General features: G+C 40.8%; 4 protein-coding genes across 5 annotated transcripts; 1 reads left to right on the forward strand and 3 right to left on the reverse strand.

Moving 5' to 3' along the window:
• Window positions 1-542: 542 nt before the first annotated feature.
• Window positions 543-3,370, forward strand: ccdc97 (coiled-coil domain containing 97). The gene is made up of 7 exons (XM_074696502.1): window positions 543-1,096; window positions 1,189-1,365; window positions 1,659-1,818; window positions 2,003-2,091; window positions 2,354-2,537; window positions 2,629-2,752; window positions 3,130-3,370. Exons 1-7 carry the CDS (start codon window positions 968-970, stop codon window positions 3,251-3,253), a joined length of 987 nt encoding a protein of 328 aa, XP_074552603.1. The 5' UTR covers window positions 543-967; the 3' UTR covers window positions 3,254-3,370.
• Window positions 3,371-4,848: 1,478 nt separating this feature from the next.
• LOC141809373 (sp110 nuclear body protein-like) lies at window positions 4,849-7,219 on the reverse strand. Its single transcript, XM_074696363.1, has 6 exons — window positions 7,027-7,219; window positions 6,697-6,789; window positions 6,452-6,585; window positions 5,946-6,082; window positions 5,354-5,396; window positions 4,849-5,210 (listed from the first exon to the last, which is right to left on the reverse strand). The coding sequence occupies exons 1-4, from the start codon at window positions 7,217-7,219 to the stop codon at window positions 6,017-6,019; spliced, it is 486 nt and encodes a 161-aa protein (XP_074552464.1). The 3' UTR covers window positions 4,849-5,210; window positions 5,354-5,396; window positions 5,946-6,016.
• Window positions 7,220-8,942: 1,723 nt separating this feature from the next.
• LOC141809375 (GTPase IMAP family member 8-like) lies at window positions 8,943-18,720 on the reverse strand. Its single transcript, XM_074696364.1, has 6 exons — window positions 18,581-18,720; window positions 16,015-16,894; window positions 15,128-15,177; window positions 11,851-12,838; window positions 10,725-10,852; window positions 8,943-9,832 (listed from the first exon to the last, which is right to left on the reverse strand). The coding sequence occupies exons 1-6, from the start codon at window positions 18,627-18,629 to the stop codon at window positions 8,943-8,945; spliced, it is 2,985 nt and encodes a 994-aa protein (XP_074552465.1). The 5' UTR covers window positions 18,630-18,720.
• Window positions 18,581-22,394, reverse strand: LOC141809463 (uncharacterized). Of its 2 annotated transcripts, XM_074696497.1 has the most exons (4): window positions 21,953-22,394; window positions 21,488-21,556; window positions 20,623-20,915; window positions 18,581-20,461 (listed from the first exon to the last, which is right to left on the reverse strand). In XM_074696497.1, the coding sequence occupies exons 1-4, from the start codon at window positions 22,176-22,178 to the stop codon at window positions 19,616-19,618; spliced, it is 1,434 nt and encodes a 477-aa protein (XP_074552598.1). In that variant the 5' UTR covers window positions 22,179-22,394; the 3' UTR covers window positions 18,581-19,615. The 2 variants fall into 2 exon arrangements, with proteins under 2 accessions (XP_074552598.1, XP_074552599.1); XM_074696498.1 differs by lacking the exon at window positions 21,488-21,556.
• Window positions 22,395-23,017: the final 623 nt, after the last annotated feature.

A 23,017-nucleotide genomic window follows, 5' to 3' on the forward strand; every position in this document is an offset into this window, starting at 1 on the left:
AAGACTCAGGTCTTTAAAGTCAAGTGTAGAATGATGTCGTCTTTGAATGAAAACAGTTGCGTCCTCCTTGAATGCTCAGATACACACATGAATTAATACTGCTGTAAAAAGAAGCTTCACAGCTTTACAGGCTGCAACCACAGGCTGACTGACTGATGTGTGTGTGTTAGTGTCAGATATCACTGAATACATGGTCCAGTCCAGCACTCACAGCTGTTGGTGTAATCAGTCAATCAGCTGACAGACACAAATACACACATATGAGCACACACACTTGCTGTGTTTCCTCTCACAGAGCACCTGTGATCCAAACTTGGGGTGTTGGTGGAGTGCATCTCCCTGAAGTTTTGCCTTTAGGCTGAAAAACATACATTTGAAATCCATGGACAGAAAAAAAAAAAGCCTGCTGTTTAAAAAGATAAAGGGGAGTAGCAGAATTTTAAATTCATCTTATAAGTAGTCATACTAAAACTGTGGTTGTGCCTTTCCCTCTGAATTCTTATTGATAGTATTAAAATTAGTATTATTATATTATTAGCATTGTTTGTATGTTAAGTATTATTAGCACTGTTTGTATGTGAAGTGTTATTAGCATCATTAGCGATACTCTACAGTTTATCCTTTTTATCTGTTTTATATTCATATGTGTTTTCTTTAAAGCTACCACCAGGGGGCGATATGTACTTGAGATAACTGAAGGCGGAACCTTTGTTCGCGCGAGAGTAAAAAGGTGATGACTGTTCGTGACGGACCAACATGGCGGCAAAACAAAATATAAAACAAACGTCAGGAAAATTAAATTTGTGAAAATAACAGATATTAATTCACAGTTTCAGTCTTACAGTTTCGTTATTTATCGTCTATACATATTTTTTTTTGTTTTACTGACAACAAACAGTAAAAAAAGACGACACCGTGTAGCTGCTGTTTCTGTTTAAAGACGTTTATTTGGGGCTGGCTGTTTGCAATGTGGGGCGAAATCGACCCTCCTGTGAAAACACAAACAAAGACGAGTGAAAATGAAGAAAAAAGGAAAACATCGTCAGAGGATCCACTGCAGTGCTCCCCTCCAACAGACACGCAACGTGACACACAGGTATGTTCAAAATCTCATTTACATTTATTTCTGGAAACACATAGGTAATCCTATCTCAGTTATTTTTTTTTATTTACGTCTCAACTCTTCAGTTTAACAGTCAGCCGGAGCTCGGGTGTGTGAACGCTATGATAGAGGCCATAGCTCAGAGTGGGAGCTCCGTGAAGAGCCAACAGATCGGAGACTCTGAGCTGAGCTTGAAGGAGCGCAGAGAGGAGCTGCAGCAGCAGTACAGGAGCAAGCCTCTGGTGTTCCTGGAGAGGTATCATGTATGTGGACGGACTTTAAACATCTGCATGTGTGGGAGAGGAAACAAAATACTGAATGTTACAAGATTAAAAAAAAAAAAAGTTAGGCTGCCTATATTGTCTACATTCTGTCAACTTTCTGTCTCCATCAAATGTTATATTTGCTGTTGCTATCACTTTTCTGCAAGAAGGCAACTTGAGAAAGGGCATTGTGGGTTTTCTGCACTCTCAGCCTGGAAACTTTTTTAAGAATAACTAAAAAAAAAAAACTTAACATGTAACTATTTTTGCTGCACTCCTCACCTCTTTTCTAGGCCTGCCTGAAGCCCCAGGACCTGTCAGCGTTTGCCCATGTGAGCTCAGACCCCCGGGCTCAGCACTACAGCAAAGTGATCCAGAGAAGAGCTGCAGGGTGCACCAACAGAACCAGGGTCAGAAACCAGCGATATGCTGCCCTCAGAGTCCTGCAAAGAGGTACCAGCATCAGAATACTCTGCTTAAAGTTTTCTTCCAGAGTTCCTGCAGCTCCACGTCAGTTTCAGTTTGGCAGTCATGTGTTTTTTCTTAAAAACTTAAAGTAGTGCTTCAAAAGTTTGTGAACTTAAGAATTAAAACAGTGTTCTGTCTTTTTACCTCCCTTCTCATCCTCTTCTTTTAGAGGGTCAGTATTTTAGTGAGGAACAGATGCGGATGAGAGAGCCGCTAATGTACGAACAATATATCGGCCAGTACCTGACTGATGAAGAGGTGAGTGTGTGATGCATCAGAGAACTTTCATACTTTAAAGTTAGGGTTAAATGAAATCAAAAGCAGACCTCTTTTTGTGTTATTTAAATACTCTTCTGGAAGTGCTCCCTCACTGAGCAGGGACTTCTAAAGAGGTAGATCAGCTACCCAGGAACTAAGTTTACGCCTAGTGCGGTTTTCAAAGGTCCCTGGTAAAAGCGCATTTAATAGTTGTACTCTGTTGTACCAGTTGCTTAAAGGAAATTTACACCCTGTGATTCAGGTGTTGGAGCGCTCCCAGGAGGCCATGCAGGATAACGCGCCGGGGCAACCAGCGGGGGAGACAGGAGGGCTCGCCCACCTCCTGCTCAACAGCTATCAGGAACGCCTCATTCAGAACCGTCTGCAGGAGGAGCAGGAGAGAGAGGATGGAGCAAGGGAGGAGGAAGAAGAGGATGAAGATGACAGTGAGTGAAGAGGTTTTCTTCCATCTACAGGTTTCCCTCACGATCAGTCTTAACCATCTCTGCCCCCCTCTCTCTTTTCCTCCTGGCTCAGATCCGTCTCCCCAGCAGAAGGGACAGGATCCGAGCCCCGAGGAGAAAGCTTTGCTCAGGGAAGAATTCATCACTCAGATGCACCAACGCTTCCTGGACGGCAAAGACAAAGACTTCAACTACAGGTGAATTTACTCTGTCAATGTCAATGTCAGTTTTCTTTAAATAGCACTTTTAAACCAGCCAGTGGCATACCAAAGTGCTTTACATTACAGGTTGGCAGAAACAATAAAAACTCTGAACTTTGTCTGCTGTGTTAATGACTAATGTTTATGAAAGACTTTATGATGTTGCTATTTTAAGATTGGAAGTGACGCTGTTTGACCTTTGCCGTCAGTTTTTTGTTCAGTCACTTTAACACACCAGTCATAAACCAGTTAAATAGTGACTCTGAGTTAAACTGCTCTTGCTGTTGCTGATTTTGAGAAAGATTTGAGGAGATTATTATTATTGTTTTTTTATTTTTATCATATAAATTACACATTTTTTCTCTCTCACACAGCGAGGTGGATGAGAACCCCGACTACGATAATTTGGATATCATCAACAGAGACGCAGAGGACAAATACTTTGATGAAGATGACGAAGAGGAGGAAGAGGAAGAGGAGGAAAACATGACAGAGTAGAGGCTGTGGCTGTTGAACACTTTGTGTTTGGATTGAACTGTAAATACATGTATACAAAAACAGGTTACGTTAAATGTTTTCATGTGAAATGCCCAGGAATAAACAACATTTTTGGGGTCTTTTGATATTTATATCAGCCTCCTCCTCCTTTCTTTATTTCATTCTTAAACAGGTCTGGTTAGTTTAAACTGGAGTGATCGAAACCTGTTCGAAAGCTCCCTTGTTATGTCTTTCTCTTTATAAGCTGTAAACAGAAAAAGATTTGTGGTCATCAAAACACGATCAGGGACATGATTAAAACAAGATGTTATTTGTTGATTAGTTGTCCGATAGAGCTGTTATACACATGTAAGAATATATTATTCACCAAGTTTTCTCTGTCCAGGAAGCAGGTTTAGTAAAACAGCCCGTTAACCCTGAAATTAAATTAAAGGGACTGTGAGAACTATCTGTCTAAAGTAAATGGCATCAACGCCTTTGGCCTGGAGGCACACACCACCTTGAGGATATGACTCATAGCAAGGCACATGTTTATTTTGAAACAAAGTTTTGTTGTGCTGTTGTTTAAGACATGACAACAAAAAAACTTTGTAGGTTTGTACCGTACAATAGTAGCCAGCCATATGTAGCGCTACTGACAGCCTGTAACCTCACTCTTCATTTTATTGATAGACTCTCAAGTTTGAACAGACCACTGCTGAATAACTGTTTCATGTGGGTTGGAGTGAGCATTAACATAAGCGGTTTAGCCCTTGTTTTAGCCTTAAGCCTGTGCTCTATCACTCTTGTTTAGCTAAATAGCGTTTAGAAATAACCTTCTTTGGCGCTGACTACATCATTTTCAGTTGTAAATTAAAATCAGGTATAAATCTAGAAGGGAGAATTTTTCAAGATCACTTCGAAATTCCTCACAGCCCCTTTAAACTGAAGCAGAACCTACTTTATGAATATCAGCAGTCGCCATGATGTACTGAACAGACTTAATGTTGAAAAACTCAGAGCAGCTGTTCAGAAACAAAAACTCAGTGTTCTCCATTTAAGAGTCAACCATCTCAGAGTTTATTGAACCTGCTCCCTGAAATAGATTCCTAACACTGAGTCAAGATGATCATCAGCGTACTTTGAAGGCTGCTGTGATATTATGTCATTCTTTATGGTCCCTTTTGTGTTTCTTTATTTCCAGAGTGTAGTATTCCTCCTGTAGCCACACCCCTTGATTTGCATTTTTAATTTCTCCCTTTTCAGCTCATCGGGGTCCATCATGTCCAGACAACAGTTGGTGGGAGGCCCAGAGGATGGACCCTCATCCATGTCAGAGGACTCTGTGTCGGGTGAGACTTGGGAACCACTGAGGGGAGGATAAGACAAATTACTGAGCATGTTAACAAAACATGTTGTTCATCAGGATAAAGTAATTGTTTGACCTTACTCATTCTGCTGTTTTACTGCTCTGACTTGTGATATATCTGTGCAGGTGGCGGCTTCTTTTGTGTGTAAACTCCTGACCTCTGATATCTGAAGTTCTGTAGGAGGCCCACCACCAAGAATACAACAATAAATCAGTTATCTTTGTGAAAGAGAACACATATGATCCTTCAAATCTTGAACTATCTTCACTTAAAAAGAAGAGTAATGATTTGATGTTAACCTTCCCCACAGCTTGTGCTCAGAGCAGTGGCAGGCAGAACAAGTGAAGCTGTAAGGTTAGCATCAGGGTCTCCTGCTTGGTGCAGGATTTCAGGTTTGATGTTTGCTTCCTGTTGAACTGAAGAATTTACTGCTTTACTTTTGATTTCGCTCTCTATATCTTCTATTCTTTCATCAGTCTGTGCCGACTCCTCTTCAGACTCTCCCCTGTTTCCACCTTCAGAGATGCCAGCAGAGATGAGTGAGGGACCACATGGTGTAACAGAGTCAGAGAGGTCAGCTGGTGGTGGAGTGGTAGGATCTTCCCCCTCTTTTATTTGTGTGAAATAACATACAGAGATATACTGATGATACAGAACATAGTGACCAATGACTCTAAGTAAAATAAAATAACTGATTTAACGCACTGAAAGCTGCTCATTCAGTCAGACTTGTTACAACATCCTTACTTACCTTCCACTGATTGCTCTGAGTTAGTCGGACTGTCACTCCTTGTCTGAAACAAGAACGCATACAAACGCTCGTCAAAGCAATTTTAAATATGCCCAAAGTCTTACTGTTCTTATCCACTATGATTACTGAATTCATCTTTTTTTAATCTGAAGAAAGAGCTGCTGTGGGTCAAACAAAATAAAATTATAAGAACTTTTTATGACATCCAACATGTGTCCTGATATTTTACGCCTTTGACCGTTCAGAACACGCTCTACTGGTTCTTCTAATTAGCAGTGCTGAATATATGCCGCACCTTTTCTTTGTCTTACCAGTGAAACTTTTCTAAAAGACATTTTAGTTTCTTTTTCAGAGTAATTATCTCTGCTCTTGATAATTTGATTTCTCTTCCTTGAAAAGTAAGAGACAAAATTGTCATACATTGACATAAAAGTGTTTGGATTGAGTTTGTGTAAAAAAACAAAAAAAGTAAATAAAGTTCAATTAATAAGTGTACATCACCCAACGAATCATCATTGATGTTTTCAGCAGCAGCCAAATCTCTACCACTTATTTTTCCATTTTCCCTATCCTCCTCCTCCTCTTCACTCACGTCCTCTCCTGAGTCGTCTCTCCTGTTCTCAGTCTGTGGGCTTCTCTCCTCTTCCCTCTCTGACTCAGCTCTTAACTCATTGCTGTCTGGAAGCCAGTCTTCATCCTGACCATCCTCCTCAGTGTCACTCTGACGCTCTAAAGGGGAACAAATAACTTAATGCACACTTCTGATACTTTCATATGCTAAACTTAACATCCATAAAGCTTATTGTGTACTTTTATTTTGGTTTAAAGAAAGAAACAAACCTTCAGAGGAGCTGTCCGATGAGTCCCTTAGTATAGGTCTTTTCTTCTGCTCATTGAATATTGTAGAAAAAACAATGCTCTAACAGCTGTTTGATGAACAGTAGTTTGAATTCTAATGTTGAGGTACCTTTTTAGTCTTAGCTCCTCTTCTGTTAAACCCCTTTGTCATTATTTGCTTTTTCTGGGATTGTAAGAAATTTATTTAGCAGATATAATGTTGTTTTTTTTGATACAAAAGGCTCTGTATAAAACGCTTACCTCAATCCAATACTGCAGAGGTTTATCTTCACAGTAAATACTCGCTTTCCATTTTTTACTCGAGCCTCTCCCCCCATTTTCTTCAAACTCTCGAGGCAGAAGCCATTTATCACCACACTTGATACAGGCCTCACCTGAACAGTGTGGACACACAGTAACATACATTGGAGATAAACTAATACAAAAAGAAAGGTAGATGCTATGCATCAGAACTAAGATCACAAAAAGTTTAAGATATGTTTTACCATTTTCAAATTTTTCACGATCCAGGAATCCCTCTTGGTTTCCACAAGTCACAAGTAAGGTTTTTGTCTTTGGCAGTGGTTGTTGGGATCCATCTATTTAGAGAAAAAAAAAATTGAAAACATTCATCATACCAAGTTCAGTGAGTTGAAGTGTTCTTTGTTCCGTGTACAAGCCCTCACAGCACCTTTAAAACATAATGGGTTGTTTTTTTTCTATAAGACGTTTTTGAGTGTCTTTAAAAAGCGCTATAGAAATCTAATTTATTATTATTGTTATTATTATTAGTAATAATAATAATAATAATAATAACAACAACAGTAAACACTCACTGTGCTCTCCTTCCCTGGTTGCTCTGGATGAACTTGGCTGCTCGTTGTCTTCCGTTTCTATCCCATTTCTCTGGTAACTTCCTTCTTCTTCTTCATCATCTTCTTCTTCTACTACTACTAGTACTTCTTTTACTACTATTACTTCTTGTCCTCCTTCATTATAATCCACAGGGGGTCTTTTTCTCATTTCCATCCCCGGTTAGTCGTATCATAGCACCACAGAAAATTGTTTAATACTGACGTGAAGTTATCACGTGACGTGACCAAAACAACCTTGATCAATTCAACGACTAGTAAATACGTAAATTTAAAAAAAAAAAAAAAAAAAAAAAAAAAACAAGACCAAAAGTTTAAGTTACAGACTTCGGGAGACAGAAAACAGGCAAAAAGTTATCAGGTCTACGTCTTCATCTACGCCAAATAGGATATCAGCATTTCTTTACGTTAAACCCTAATACGTCAATCTCTTGGTGGGAATTTTTCAGAACTTCTGGTTACATTTTAAGCATAATTTGTGATCGTTTTATATTAGTATGCGTCTTGAAAATTGTATAGTAAATATTTAAAAAATATATTTAATTTTTCAATATGAACATGATTATGAATATGAATAAAATATAGGCTTACTATTAAAAATAAATGTTGAATAACTTCGGATTTCTAATCACCGCTGCCTTCAAACATAGAAACTTGTAACTTGTAATAATAGATGGAAAAAAAGCGACCTACCTCCGCTCCGGTTAAAGCAGAAAACAAAACCGACGGTTTGAAATGTTAAGACATTACAGTCGGACTGACTCATTCCGATAAACGCGGACTTTTGGGGCCCGCCCAGCGGGTAGTGGCGGGTAAGGTAGTGTAACCAAGCTTCCACCAGATGGCGCCGTCAGGATGAAAATAACTAACAGTCCGTATCCAGCTCTTTCCTCACCCAATAAAACCCTTAACCCTCAATAAAACTCAGGTGAAAATCTTTTATTGAATATCAGAGTAAGATCATGACAGCTAAGGATACAAACAATAAAGAAAGCCTCCATTAAGCCTTTATGCATTTTTTAAAAGTTTATTTACATTTTATACGTTTTCAAACAATTATTTCTTTCTCTGCAACAGATTCATAATCACAATACTGCACACTCTCCCAAGTATTACCACTTTTTTGGTGAATCATTCCATTTTCTGTTCCTTAACAAAAAAGTAAAAAACAAAAAGAAACAAAATACAGTACCACAGTGTCATGATTTACAGGTAACATATATGGGTGACAACCTTTTTTCTTGTGAATTCATGGCTTTTCTGGAACAGATGGACTTCATTTAAGAGGCACAGCGAGTGCTACACAGAAACAGGCCAATGTCCAAAGTAATCATCAAAGATTTTAAAGTCTTACATCAAAAACATGGCTGACAACTGACTGCGTTACCTCAAAACCATTCATTTGTGATACCATATATGGCATGATAAACATGATAGATGGAACCATGTATTAAATTGAAATTGAAGCTGCAGCTAAGAGAGGAATAGAATATTTACTGTTGACAAAAAAGTGAAGGCCCAAATGACTTGATATTTTGAAATGTCAAAATTAATCTATAAATGTAAAATAAATTTTAAAATTGGTGTTTTATTATAATATCATTGACATCCACTCAGCCATGAAGTCTTTATTTTGAGCATTACTGGTTGTTTTGAAGCCAGAGTCTCTTTACAGTTTCACCCACCTCACAGATTTTTTTCCTTATAATGTTTTGTAAGCAAAGCAATGCGATTTAAAAAAAAAAAAAACTGTTTTTAGACAGACTATTCTCAAAAGCAGCAGAGAAAGTTAAATGTAAAACAAAATAATTTGAGGGAGGGCAAATGAGGTCACTAGTGTCAGCATATCAATAAAAAATATCTGTTTCAATCAGTGGGTCTTAACATTTCATAAAAAGGTATCCTCCATAAACCAAACCAACCAGAGCAATAGCTGGAACGGCAAAGGACAAAAGTTCGATGGGCCATTCAACCTTCTCTGCAGTCTTCCTGGCGTTGTCCTCCTCTTCCCACCACAAATTCCTCTTTGCATCCTCAAGCTCTTTGCCCTGGTAACGCTCCATCAGATCTCTCTCCATGCGTTCAATCTCCTCAGCTCTCGCCTTCAAGATATTTCCCTGTCTTTTTCTGAGCTTCCTCTCCTTTACAGGATACAGGTCAGCGTGGTAACGCTTGTCTCCATTCAGGGCCACCAGGGTCTGAATCTTTGCGATGAAGCTTGAAACCTGTTTCTGGTCCTGCGGGTCTTTGTTGTTGAAGACATGGAAGCCACCGCTGCACTTACGAATGAAGTTGCGGAGGTTTTCATCGCTCTCAGAGATTACATCATTTATGGTTTTTCCTTCCAAGCGATCCCCATGGGTAAACAGAACAATGGTATAGTCCCAAACTTTTGGGCCAAACTTTTCTTCAATCAGCGCCTGAGTTTCTTGGTCCTCCTGAGTCATCCGTCCAACAGGGACTACAAGCACGAAGGCGTGAGGTTCTGGTTCCTGGAGTTCGATGGACTTGAGGATCTTTCGCATAGTTTCTTCCTTTTTGCTGTCCTTCTCAAAAAGGCCAGGTGTGTCGATGATAGCGACAGGCACATCCACACACTTGTCTTTGCCATCAATTGGCACATGACTGACTGTTCCTTCTCCTTTTTCACAGTGTTGAGTGACTCTCTGAACACTCATGTCTGACTTGAACTCTTGTCTTCCGAGGATGGTGTTCCCACTGGAGCTCTTCCCCACACCGCCCTTCCCAAATAACATGATCTTCAAGGTCTCTGTGAATTCAGAGAACTACATTTCAGTTTAGATCATGCTCACTTTGAGTGCTCAGGTCAAAAAAAAGAAAACAGGAGCATAGGGGGAGGTGTAGAGTGGAAGACTGCAGATAAGAGCCTGGCTCTTTAGAAACTTACGGTAGAAAAAGAGCAGCTATGTGGGTTGTCTGTGGGACACTGAGTAGAGCTTGTGCTTCAGTAAAAAGCCTTTTCTCTTTAAAGACCAGACTCTTTTCCTCCCTATATTTACCCATTTATACAATGGAACAATGGTGAATATTCATACTAAACCTGTCCAGATTTCCAAACTCTTACAAATTCAAGTGTTTAGGAAATCTCTGAATCTGTTAACCGTTCAATGAATGCATGTTCACTTGTAGCAATGGCATCGATTTTGTTTTGAAGTTTAAGAAGTTGCATCAAGTTTCTGCAGCTGAAAACATCTCACTTCCTGATTTGGCTCTTACACAATAAAGACACTAAAATTAAAAAGTAAAGACAGTAAAATGCACTCAGCACCTCAACACCACGTTCAGCTGTAAAGAGTTTAATATTTACGGTTGCTTTCTTGGCTACGAGTCACAGCCACAACTGCTTCTCTTAAACGAGTTCAGCTTCGGCTGAAACACACCTATGCAAATCCAGCCCAGAGCCGATGTTAAAGCCTCAGACGGACCCAAAGAGAGTCATCAGCAGAAAATCAAATTCAGAGAGAAGTCAACTGATGACTGAGACACTTTTTCTATCACCTAAATACATACAAATACTAAAACTAAGGCCATGAGTAGCAGAGATGTGGGTTGTTCCCACTTTGAACAAAAGTGAAACCCTTCCAGACCAAGTTCAGGTGGTTTAAGGTAAGACTGACTTAAATCTTTTCATTCATACTTACTAGCCACAGGCTCCTCTTCCTGTTTTTTCTCCTCCATCATCTCAGGGTCTGAAACAGATCCAGCTATTTCCATTACCCGAACAGGCAAAGACCAGGTCCAGACGACTGTTAAAGCACTCTGTGGGCAGCTGTTGAAGCCAAACTAAGGTATGCTGTGGTTGAACTCCTCCCAAGTGCTGTTGGGTGAAATTATGCAGAGACAATGGAGCAAGAGTGCCCAACCACACCCATGTAACTTTGAATGCAGTGGTATTAATAGATACAGGTTTTGAAATGTGAAACAGGGCACATCATTGGCAGCTGGCCAGCAGAGGGCACTATATCTGGCTGATCCAGTTCAGTCTCTTTCATCTGTAATTATTCACAAAAAATTTTCCTCTTGAACAAAGTTTGGAAAAAAAAGCATACAGAGTTATTTGCATTATCAGCAACCTTTATTGTTAACGCCATCAAACTTTAACCACCAATACTCAAAAGGGCGAATTCAGAATTGCTCTTCTGGGATTATTTCTGCAATGCCAGCTCAGGTGGCTATGTGTATTTCTTGCCCCACCAACACTCTCTTATTGGCTACTTGTCTTTGCTTCAGGGGCACACACACACACACACACACACACACACACACACACACACACACACACACACACACACACACACACACACACACACACACACACACACACACACACACACACACACACACACACACACACACACACACACACACAAATATGTAATACAAAGCAACAACATTTTATGTTCTGTAATGATACCACAAAGTAAAGAAAAACCACTACCATAGTGTGCCATTTATCAGCATGCAAATTTAAGGTTTAATTACAGACAGCATCAATTGTTCATCATTTAAGACAGTGAAAGCACTGAGGAATACTGTTTATAAGTAACATTTATTAGTTCGATTGCATTGTTTTCCTATATCTAACCATTTTTCTTGTGAATTCATGGCAGTTTTTCTGGAACAGATAGACTACCTGATCTCCCAAATCATTTCCACAAGAGACACAGCAAATGCTATAGCAGAAAACAGGCTGATGTTTAAAGTGTATACCAGAGATGTGAAAGCCTTGCAGGAAGCACATGACTATATACTGACCATGCATGACCTCAGAACCATTTATTTATGTTATCACGTACTGCATGATAAACTTTATCCAGTTTATTCCGAGCAGATGGAACCATGTAGTAAATGAAACTCAAAACTGCAGCCAGGAGAGGAATTAAATAAATAAAGCCAAAAACCAAACCAACAAGAGTGATAATTGATAAGGCAATGACTATGATGGGCCATTCAACCTTCTCCTCTGCAGTCTTCCTGGCGTTGTCCTCCTCTTTCCACCACAAATTCCTCTTTGCATCCTCAAGCTCTTTGCCCTGGTAACGCTCCATCAGATCTCTTTCCTTGCGCTCGATCTCTTTGGTTTTCTCTTTCAGGATGATCTCCTGTCTTTTTCTGAGCTTCCTCTCCTTTGCAGGATACAGGTCAGTTTCGTAACGCTTGTCTCCATTCAGGGCCACCAGGGTCTGAATCTTTGCGATGAAGCTTGAAACCTGTTTCTGGTCCTGTGGGTCCTTGTTGTTGAAGACATGGAAGCCGCCGCTGCACTTACGAATGAAGTTGCGGAGGTTTTCATCGCTCTCAGAGATTACATCATTTATGGTTTTTCCTTCCAAGCGATCCCCATGGGTAAACAGAACAATGGTGTAGTCCCAAACTCTTGGGCCGAACATTGCTTGGATCAGTGCCTGAGTATTTTGGTCCTCCTGAGTCATCCGTCCAACAGGGACAACAAGCACGAAGGCGTGAGGTTCTGGCTTTTGGAGTTCGATGGACTTGAGGATCTTTCGCATAGTTTCTTCCTTTTTGCTGTCCTTCTCAAAAAGGCCAGGTGTGTCAATGATGGCAACAGGCACATCCACACCCTTTTCTTTGCTATCGACAGGCACATGACTGACTGTCCCCTCTCCTTTTTCACAGTGTTGAGTGACTCTCTTAACACTCATGTCTGACTTGAACACATGTCTCCCAAGGATGGTGTTCCCACTGGAGCTCTTGCCCACACCGCCCTTCCCAAATAACATGATCTTCAAGGGCTCTGTGAATTCAAAGAACAACATTTCAGTTTAGATCATGCTCACTTTGAGTGCTCAGGTCAAAAAAACAAATCAGGAGGATAAGGGGGGCATGTAGAGTGAAAGACTGTTGCTTTAGAAACTTAAGCCCCATTTCCACCAAGCAGTCCAGTTTAGATCAGTACAGGTACTGTTTGGATTGGTTATGCCTGATCCTGTTTGTATTTCCCCAGCTAACCATGCCCCCTTCTTGGTCTACAGCGTGTAAGCTGGATGCTGATAGACGCATCAGTTACAAAATAGTGTGACACCATAGCAGCGCGACAGTGTACCCTGCTAATAAATCCAACAAAGAAGAAAAACATTATAGTAACCAAAGAGTAATGATGGCAGACATCCAGCATTTCGTCCTCTGTGTGATTGGCATGTGGCCCTTTGTTACAAAGCACAATCAAGCTTTGTTTCAGAAAAGGCTGTGTGCCATGAGAAGAAATACGGCAGCCACTGTTGGACACTAAGTGATGATTCTTTTGACCAGTGAACGGTCTGCAGTGTTGTAGCTTCACCTTCTGGGGTCAGTTTAGTTTGGCACCCCAAGGGCCACAAAAAGTGAGACAGCTTGCTGGGATGAATTGAACTGTACTGAACTGCTTGGTGGAAAGTTTAGTTACAGTAGTTAAAGAATGGCCATGTAGGCTGTCCTCATGATACACTAACTAGAATAAAATGTCCTTTATTAATCCGTAATAGAGCTTTGGCTCCAGTAAAAAGGCCTTTCGCTTTACAGATCAGGGCCCCACTTCCTGATATTTTAAACATTGATACAAAGGGACAATGCTGGATGTTCATACTAAAGGTATGCAGATTTTCAATCAGTTCCACTTTCAAATGTTGAAGAAATCCTTGAATCTGTTAGTTGCTCAAAATGTGCTGCTCTGAAAAACAGCACAAGATCTACAAAAAACTGATAAGGTCATAAAAATATCCTAAACAGTTAATGAAACATGTATGGGGTGGGCCTCAAACACCAAGGTCTGCTTTATAGCCCTGCCCCTGCCAGGCTTCTGGAGGGTTGGTCAGTCAGGGGGAATGGGGTATATGGCATGAAGAGCTTCAGCAAATGCTTTTTTATTTTTTGAGCTGTAAGTCCTGTAAAGTTACTACAGGGAAGTTTTAAAGTCACATTTTGTAAAAGACTAAAGGTCTGTTTTAAATCTCTCTGTGCTTTTGCATACATCTCAAACTATCAAATCAAAACAACAATCAGCATTTGTGACAGGCTGAAGTTATCTGTGTCTACCAAGCCAAAAAGTACAGACTTTTACAGCATAAAAACTTCTTATTTCCAGTCTGGTTTAAAAAACTGCTGGAGTCTGAATCGCTAATTTCTCTATGTGCAAAAACTGTAAGAGAGTGATTTTTTTTCTATTCTAACTCAGCAGTTGGGAAGATATTAATATCACCAGTTTTACAATCATGTGGCTGACAGGTCTGGTGCACTAAGGGAGGAGGCTTAAAGATCACCTGTTGAGTCAGCATGTCCAATATAGCCCCTGCTAACAATTAGTTTCATAACTTTGTAAAGACAGTGATGCTGCGGAGACCGTATTATACAGTATGTGGTTGAACGACATCTTCTAAAGGTGTTTTACGGTGGTCTCAAAAAGTATTTACCACCAAAACATCATATTTCTGTACACCTGCTACTGTGGCTTGTAGATAACAGAATGCGCCAACATCACGGGCACGTGCTTGTGAATGCATTCACTTGTGGAATGAACATCAATTTATTGAAGGAAGTTACAGGAAGCGCGTGAAGTTTCTGCTGCTGAAAACACCACACTCACTCTTGATGCGGCTCTTTCATAATACAGGCAGCCACATAAAATATGGGGTAGAGACTTTTATTTTGAAAAGATAATCTACAAGCTTTTCGTGTGTTGGTTCTTTACTTTTGCTCTTCTGACCACGAGGAGTCACAGCCATGGCTGCACCTCCTAAACATATTAAGTATAAACGCATCGTACTCCGGTAGAACTGTTTCAATGGGGATATTAACCTAGTATAGTGTCAGCAGTGATCGTGTGGCGCCAATACAGCACAGAGCTGATGTTAAAGCCTCAGACAGACTAAAGGGAATAATTACCTGAAATTAAATTCAGAGAGAAATCTGATAACCGAGACTCTACTTTTCTTTTACCTTAAGACGCAGGCTCAGTTACAGAGTTTTGAGTTGTTCCAGGTAAACAAAAGTGAAACTGTTCACTTTCTTTGCAATACTGATTGAAACGCTTTTTTTCCTCTATACTTACTAGTTTCAAGCTCCTTTTCCTGCTTTTCCTCCTCCTTCACCACATCAGATCTCATGGCAGAAACAGATATTTCCAACACCTGAACAGCCAAATACCAGGTCCAGGCCACTTTAGGGACAGCTTCTTAAGCTAAACTGAAGGTACGTAACTCCTCTGGAGTGCTGCTCTGTCAAAGTGAAAGTATGCCGAGAGGAAAGGCAGGGCACTTCCTTATTTCTCTCAGCTATAGCTGAGAGAAATAAGGAAGTGCCCTCCACATGACTCTGGACTCAAATTCAAAACAAGTTTTATTTGCATGAAGTCTTTTTACTAAAAGTAGCAGGTATTTCTTTGACATTAAGGTTCATGCAAAGATGGGAAACAGAGTACCCTGAACAGAATAAAAAGTTTGAGTTCTTTTCAGCCAAAGTCCTGAAAGTTTACACTCTGCACATTATAAAACTTAGTGCTACATTCTGAACACTGTAACTAGTGAGCTTCTTTCTGTGCTAAAGAATGATGGTGAAATGACTCCAGGATTCATTTTCTTTGTCTCTGTTTATTTTGGCGCACAGACAGAACCACCATGTAAACACAGACCTAGTTACTGCGAGTGACAGTTATGCAACCTCAGGAAGTAGGAGCCTTCCTTTTCAGTTCAACTTGTTAATTCATAGATTAAAGCTGCAAACACAAACTTTAAGGATGCATACTTTTCAACGGAAGAAACATTCAGTTGAGGGAAACAACTGCACATCTTTGTCCATAATGCTGCAGAGTCTTTGTTCATTTACAGTCTAAGTTGTTAGAAATTAACACTCACTTCTATCTGATTTACTGCACACTCAGGCTCAATTTGTAATTGTCACAGTAAGTTACATAAGTGTGTTAGCAAGACAACACATCACTTGGTCTTGTTGGTTGCCACCTCTTCTGTAGGGATAAAAAGAATCATAGCCACAAAGATCCCAAATACAAACAAGAAGTATCTCAGAATATTCTGGAGGTAGTTTTTCTTCTTGGTCTTCTGTTCTGCTTCGACCCTGGCTTTTTCCTCTTCAGCCATCCACAATCTGTTCTTCCTTATCTTCAGCTCTTTCCCCTCGTGGTGCTCCTCCAGTGCTGCCTCCTCTCTCCTGATGTCAGCATCTCTCTCTGTTAGGATGGTCGCCTGTATTCTCCTGATCTTCTGCTCCTTTTCAGGATACAGGCTGGTGTCAAAACACTGCCCTCCGTTCAGGGCCACCAGGGTATGGAGCTTTTCTATGAAGCTTGTCACCTGTTTCTGGTCCTGCGGGTCTTTGTTGTTGAAGACGTGGAAACCACCACTACACTTGCGTATAAAGTTGCGGAATTTTGCATCGCTCTTGGAGACAATGTCGTTAATATTTTTGTCCTCTAGGAGATCCCCATGGGTGAACAGCACGATGGTGTAGTCCCAAACTCTTGGGCCGAACTTTGCCTCGATCAGCTCCTGAGTTTCTTGGTCCTCCTGAGTCATGCGTCCAACAGGGATGATGAATACAAAGGCGTGAGGTCCTGGCTCCTGGAGTTTGACACGCTTTAAAATCTCTCTCACAATCTCATCCTTGCGCTCCGGCTCAAAAAACCCAGGTGTGTCAATCACAGCGACAGGGACATCCTCAACCACCCCCTCTCCTTTTTCACAGTATCGAGTGACTCTCTGAACACTCATGTCTGACTTGAACTCGTGTCTCCCGAGGATAGTGTTCCCACTGGAGCTCTTGCCGACTCCACTCTTCCCGAGGAGCATGATCATCAGCTTTTCTGTGAATTCAGTGGACAAGGAAGGTTTCATTCAACTTTTTTTTTCGATCGTATTTTCTCAGACTTCCATGCTGTCAACATTAATATTGTGCTTTAGCCTGGATGTGGAGGGAGTCACTGTTCCCCTGCAGTAGCTTTACCTACTGCGAGGCTTTAAACCATCTTTTATTGTCTCTATCAAATTTATCAGGATCAGTTTTTTCACAGAAGGTCCAGAGATGTATAAACCCCTATTACTTATAATTAATCAAAGTTTATTCAATTATCATGGCCTCTTTTTAGTCAAAATATGTTTGTTGTAAGAACAATTCCAGCTGGCCACAAACAGGAGGATTTTAAAACAAATTTAGGGCCTGTTTGCCTCCCCTAGTGATCAGGGGGTGGCCAAATTATGGTATCCTAGCAGCCGACTGGAAACAACATGGACGTAAAATCAGTGATGTCACCCATTTGTTTCTGTTGCTGCATTTTGAAACCTATATGTGGAATAACAACCACATGTACAGCTGTCCAGACACCAGCCACTTTTTGAATCAGGCTGTATTAGAGCTGAAACAAGTCCTTGAATGATTCAAGGTACTCAATTACAAAAAATACTTGAGTAATTTTTCCCGCCTCATGGAATCGTTTAATTTTAAAAAAGACCAAAGAATGGTAAATCAAATACAGCTGAGGCCATATTAAGAGACTTTTCAGACCCCTCAAGCTACCTCTTATACAAAATAGCGACTAGCAACAAATCTAGCTTCTTTTCTGGAGTTTGGAGACTAATGGGTCATTCTACAAAACAGGTGCCATTTGGGTCTGCAACATTTGATGAGATATACAAGGCACAAAAAATGTGTCAAAGTGTGTTTACAAATTTTGGAGCTACCAAAGCAAGTGCTCTTATTTGATATGCTGTATCAGAAAATTCTATTTCTTAAATAGACAAATTTTCATTTGAAAATAACTGCTCTTTAACTAAACAAAAATGTATTTTATCCAATTACTCAATTAATCGGTGGGATTTTCAGTAGAATACTCAAATACTCAAATTTCGATAGCTGCAGCCCTAGGCTATATCCTTTTTTTTCTTTATTTATTAATTTTTTTTATCTGTGAAAATATGCTTTTTGAGTAAACGTGAAACTGCAGTTTTTAAAAATACTGCAAAGGTTTTAATTATTTAGCTAAGGAGTTACCACTCCTATATATATGTATATATGTATATTTGTCAAAATAATTATCAAGTGTGGAATCCTAAATAGCACGTGTGTTTATATGTATGGCTCTGACAGAAGACCAGCAATAATCAATGAAAGGAGCAGATTGGAATGTGCTGTAGCTCTAAGCATGGCAGTGAATGAAGATTAAACTGCTGTCAGAGCTAACAGGAAAAACTTAACATGAAGCAGTTTGTGGTCTCTTTTAAATAGTTTCTCTGCCTCCTTTGTGTTGCTGCTGATAGAGATAAACACCAGGACAGCTGTCAGCTTACTAGGCCCACCGTATTTGGTTTAATTCTCAAGTCACGTTTGATCACGCGAGCTTATGTGAGATTTCATGTTTATGCAGTTTTAAGCGAGACGTGATTAAACAGTCCTGGGTTATTTCATTAGGCAACAAAGATATTGAAATATTTTTAGTGTTTCGTTGTTTAAATCAGAAAGACTTCAACACTGCAGCAGTTTGAATCCTACTCACTTCTCTCCTGCTCCAGCGGCTGCGCATCAGGTACCTTTTCTTCAGCCATGGCAGACACAGACCGAGCTATTGTGCCCACACCAGAGCGAGAGAGTTAATGAATGTTCTAGAGTCACTTTGTAGTGCAAGTGTTAAGTCTGTTTTTGAAGTTTGACGAAATTCGAATCACGTCTCTCCTCCGTGTCCTTCCAGCTGCGGATCCAAAGTGAAACCGAAAGTAAAGGGGGGTACGGGGATGTAACCAGTGCGTGTATCTTTCTGAGGTTACAAGTTCAAAGGTTTGAAAAACTCCACATGCGTTTTCAACAGGTTATAATATGATTTTTATTTTATTTTATTTTAAATCTCAATAAAAATCTGAGCAGAGATTCCTAATTTGGTGGATGAACTTCATAGAGTAGAAAAATAACTCCACTTTAAACAGCCTCTGCGTTTTAAATCACGTGACCAATGTAAACTAACGGAAGATTAGCTTTGGTGGTGACCTATGGTAGTGACACTTTCCGCTTTAGTCTACTCCAGTTATGACAGTTTAACTGACAAAAAGTGCCATCTAGTGGCAAAGAAATATAACATTTTAAAGACATCTGTGCAGAGACAACAATATGAAAAGATGGGTTCGTTCGATGCATTTATTCATTTAATCTGTGTTTTTCATGTAAATAAATGTAAAAGTATATATCGCAGTCTCGGTTGGTGTTAATACAAGTGTTTGGCAGTTGTCTTTAAATAATTAAATCAAAATTTTGCATTTTTTAAGAAAAAAAAATGGAATTGGTAATTCATGAAGTTGTGTAAATAACCACAGATTACCCTAATGAAAAGGTGAAATCAATTTAATCTTTTTATAACAGGAGTATAAATAGAAATAGGCGTTTGGACATATTAATTTTGTCTGAACCGATATCTTGAAATCTAAAGGATCAGTTTGAAAAGTGAACAGCTTGTATAATTTCATTCTTGTTTATTCACATTAGGTAGAGGAGAGTGAAACTCCAGGTTCCAAAGTCTGAAGACCTGCCATCCAGCTCTTTCTCACTTCCGATCAGCCAGTCTCTGGAGGAGGGCGATGACTGTGTCCTGTTTGGAGGAGAGCAGCTCCAGGGCTGTGGCTATCCTCCCCAGAGACTCCGCCATCCTCGTCTCCCTCCTCTCGCGCCTCTTCTCCCTCGCTTCCACCCTGCGGCGAGCAACACGCTCCAGGTAGGTCTGTTCCTCTTGGCGCCTCAGAACTTCCTGGAACATGACTGTGCTGCATTGCTCCTGGTTCTGGTTCTGACCATCAGCTCCTGACAAGACCGCTGCAGATAGCGAGGTGGAGAGAGGGGACGTAAGGCAGGAAGTGTTGGGGGGTAGAGAGTTTGAGAGGCCAAGGAGGCTCTGATTGGTGCTGAGGCGAAAAGGGATGACGCCTGATGAGAGTGACGGAGCTTTGCAGCCTGTGTAGCGTGATGTGTGGAGATCTGTGGTACTCGTTGAGTTGAGGGAAGCAGTTGTAGATGCTGCCTCTGTGAATACTGGAGTTGAGATAAAAGCTGGAGTCGGCACAATGGAGGCTGGATGAATATTTGTAACAATTTCGTTGTTTAGCCCAATAAGTGGCTTCAGCTCAGGAGAATGTGTGGGGCTAATGGTTGCCGAGGTGATGGCACCAGAACCACAGACCATCTGACTGCTGACTGCTCCCCGACCTGCTGAGGCCACATCAGGGGAAGTAAAGTCCCCGTTAGGGCGTATACTGGAGGTGGACGGGGCTACTTTGGGCTTTGACGCTACCTTGGCTAAGGGAGTAGGCTGTGAAGAAAAGGTGTTTCCTGTTTTGTGTCTTTTATTGTTGATGATCTGAGAGCCCACAGTGTCACAGAGTGTGGCGTCCATTAACTGCAAAGGATGAAAACAGGAAGTCAGAGACAGATAACAAGAAACCTGAGTTACCTGAGATGTTGCTGCCTAGTAAAGATTTTGACGTTATTTTCCAAAGTAATCTAACCATTTTGATATTTCCCTGTGTGAATAAAGAGAGCAGAATGACTCTGACTTACATCAAAAAACTCCCAGGAAGTCTTTGCGTGTCCTGTCTCACGGCTGCGGTCTTTGACCCTCTTGTATGTGACGATGAGGTTGTTCCACTTGCGGCGGATCTTTTCGACAGGGAGCACATGCCCTTTAGAGGCCATCTCCTCCTGGACACTTTGAAAGAGCTGAGAGCGTTCCCGGGTCTCGTACAAACCCCATCGGCGGCCCACTGCCTCGATCAGACACAAAACAGCTTTGGAGGAGAAATCTGAGCCGGTGGGGAGCGTGTTCTCTGGGGGAGCGGAAGGCATAGCTGAAGCTGGGGAGGACACAGATAACATTAGTTAAAATTTGTCACAAATGGTGATTTTTGTTTGGGTTTGATCAATGAAAATACACTTTTAAAAGCACAAAAAGTAGGTTTAAGCATAAGTATGCACCTTGAGATGTTTCTATGGGTTACAGACCAAAAAAACCCTACTTTTCTTACACTGGTGTTTTATAAAAAACCCTCATTTCAGCCACTGTCTGAAACACCTTGTTTCAGCTACTGTCTTTTTAAGGCTCCCTGCTCTACAAACACCCTTCCCTCTGATTGGCCAGCCCTTTGGAGGACCTGGCAGGGGTTGCCTGACAGCTACTGGCAGACCTTGGTGTTTCAGGCTGGCCCCTTGAACCCAATTTGTCTTGTGATGATCTTGAATTTACATGAATATGTCACGGTTTGAAAATCTCCACACGCTAAGTATGAACATCCAGCATTGATACTTAATATCCAACTTTAAAATGGAAAGCAAAATTACCATCTCTTTAGAATGCCATGTGCACCCTGTCAACCAGATGTGCATGGCAGATATTTTAATAAAAGAACAGGAGTCTCATAAGACTCACCTGGAGCTATCTTCAGGTATGTTTTCCCCTCCCCTGCTGTGGTAAAGAAGCGCTCTGTGCTCACACGATCTAACAGAAAAATAAATAAGATTAAGAAATTAATTTTATATAGAATTACAATTTTAAAAGATAAGGTGAACTTTACTGGCTTAACTTATGACAGCATATCAATAAACCAAAGAGTAATTAGAGGTTGTAGAATTAAAAAATAAAAAAGCTAAGTAATTCCTTACTAATAGTTTAGCCTTAAAAATACATAAACTGCTTTTGCTTTAGGACTAAAATGGGCCACCATACACATTCTTTCACACAGTGTGGATAAACAAATAAATAAATTCACAGTAAAAATGCTCCACAATAGAATGTACGGAACATAACCGCACTGTTGATTTGAAGAAACACTAACGAAACAGACAGAAACAGTCTCGGAAACATGATTATGAATGAGCTCATGTCTGCACTCACACAGCAGCACAGACGAAGTTGTTGCAGCTGCATGCAGCTCGGCGTCAGCCAGCTCCTCTGCAGCCTCCTCTTTTCCTCCCCCTCCTCCACCGCATGCGGTATCTCCGCAGGGCGCAGGCGGCTCCTGACTGCCCAAAACCAGCGCAGATGTGTTCTCATCGACAGCCTCGTTCCTCACATGCATCGCTGCGACGTCGCTGCAGCCTCTCGGCAGATTTCCCTCCATTTCTGACAGACAATCACATTTGGGTGGGAAAAAAAACGAAAACAAATGAATTCGTAAGGATCACAAGTTTCATCCAGCGCTGCAGATTTCAACCTCTGTGTTTGAAGTCATGACTCGCGTGGATTGGGTTATCCATGCGCGTGCTGGAAAAGCGTCATCCGCTGCATGTTTTTCACAAGAAGCGGAGAAATGGCTGCGTTACCCCCCAACAGCCGACGGATGCGCAGAGCAGCTGCGCAGCTCTCAACACAGATTTGCCACTGTGACGTCAGCTGACCGAGAACAAGGGCGGTGGAAAAGCAGGAAGTTGGGGGTTCATGTCCCGAAATATAAGCCTTGTTCTCCCTCAATGCATAATATTTATTGAACAAAATACTCCCAGAGACGTCTACTGGCTCATGTAATGAACTTAATACAGCCATGTTTTTATCAGTTCTCAGCACAAGTTATGACTGTTTTTGCTGTTTGTTTTGTGTTGACAGGCAAATGTCACAGGAGCACAGTGATTCATTAACAGTATGCTTTAATGTGGAAAAGCTAGTCAGCTAATTGTTGTCCTTTTTCATTTTATAGAAGGGAAAGTGGAGGTCATCAAAAATCACAGGCTGCTTTAATTGCACAAAGTTTATAGCTAACAAGAAAAAAATCCAAACATACAAACAAAACCCCTAAAATGCCTGACAACCATTGTGGAGGTATTTTATGAAAGTCATAAAAAATGTTGTAATTCCCCCAGTTTTTGGTCAGATCCTGTTGTCATTGGTTTTTCACACAGACTGTAAAAAAAATGGACGTTATCTTGTTAGGCTCACAGTGAGGTCACCACAAAAACAGCTCCT

The sequence above is a fragment of the Halichoeres trimaculatus genome, unplaced genomic scaffold (assembly GCF_033239565.1).
Source record: "Halichoeres trimaculatus isolate MK-OKI-2021-1 unplaced genomic scaffold, fHalTri1.1 fHalTri1_scaffold_20, whole genome shotgun sequence".
Taxonomy (NCBI): Eukaryota; Metazoa; Chordata; class Actinopteri; order Labriformes; family Labridae; genus Halichoeres; species Halichoeres trimaculatus.

Excerpts from the sequence above, each read along its gene's own strand:
- ccdc97 (XM_074696502.1), top strand. The coding sequence starts at position 968 with ATGTGGGGCGAAATCGACCCTCCTGTGAAAACACAAACAAAGACGAGT. Across the intron at positions 1,366-1,658 it reads TGTTCCTGGAGAGGTATCAT|GCCTGCCTGAAGCCCCAGGA; the intron begins GTATGTGGACGG and ends CCTCTTTTCTAG. Across the intron at positions 2,753-3,129 it reads GACAAAGACTTCAACTACAG|CGAGGTGGATGAGAACCCCG; the intron begins GTGAATTTACTC and ends TCTCTCACACAG.
- LOC141809373 (XM_074696363.1), bottom strand. The coding sequence starts at position 7,219 with ATGGAAATGAGAAAAAGACCCCCTGTGGATTATAATGAAGGAGGACAA. Across the intron at positions 6,790-7,026 it reads AACCAGGGAAGGAGAGCACA|ATGGATCCCAACAACCACTG; the intron begins GTGAGTGTTTAC and ends TTCTCTAAATAG. Across the intron at positions 6,083-6,451 it reads CTCTGCAGTATTGGATTGAG|AGCGTCAGAGTGACACTGAG; the intron begins GTAAGCGTTTTA and ends GTTCCCCTTTAG.
- LOC141809375 (XM_074696364.1), bottom strand. The coding sequence starts at position 18,629 with ATGGCTGAAGAAAAGGTACCTGATGCGCAGCCGCTGGAGCAGGAGAGA. Across the intron at positions 12,839-15,127 it reads GGAAAAGGAGCTTGAAACTA|AGCCCTTGAAGATCATGTTA; the intron begins GTAAGTATAGAG and ends TTGAATTCACAG. Across the intron at positions 10,853-11,850 it reads AACATAAATAAATGGTTCTG|CTGCCCACAGAGTGCTTTAA; the intron begins AGGTCATGCATG and ends TGGCTTCAACAG.
- LOC141809463 (XM_074696497.1), bottom strand. The coding sequence starts at position 22,178 with ATGGAGGGAAATCTGCCGAGAGGCTGCAGCGACGTCGCAGCGATGCAT. Across the intron at positions 21,557-21,952 it reads AACTTCGTCTGTGCTGCTGT|ATCGTGTGAGCACAGAGCGC; the intron begins GTGAGTGCAGAC and ends TTTTTCTGTTAG. Across the intron at positions 20,916-21,487 it reads ATACCTGAAGATAGCTCCAG|CTTCAGCTATGCCTTCCGCT; the intron begins GTGAGTCTTATG and ends TGTCCTCCCCAG.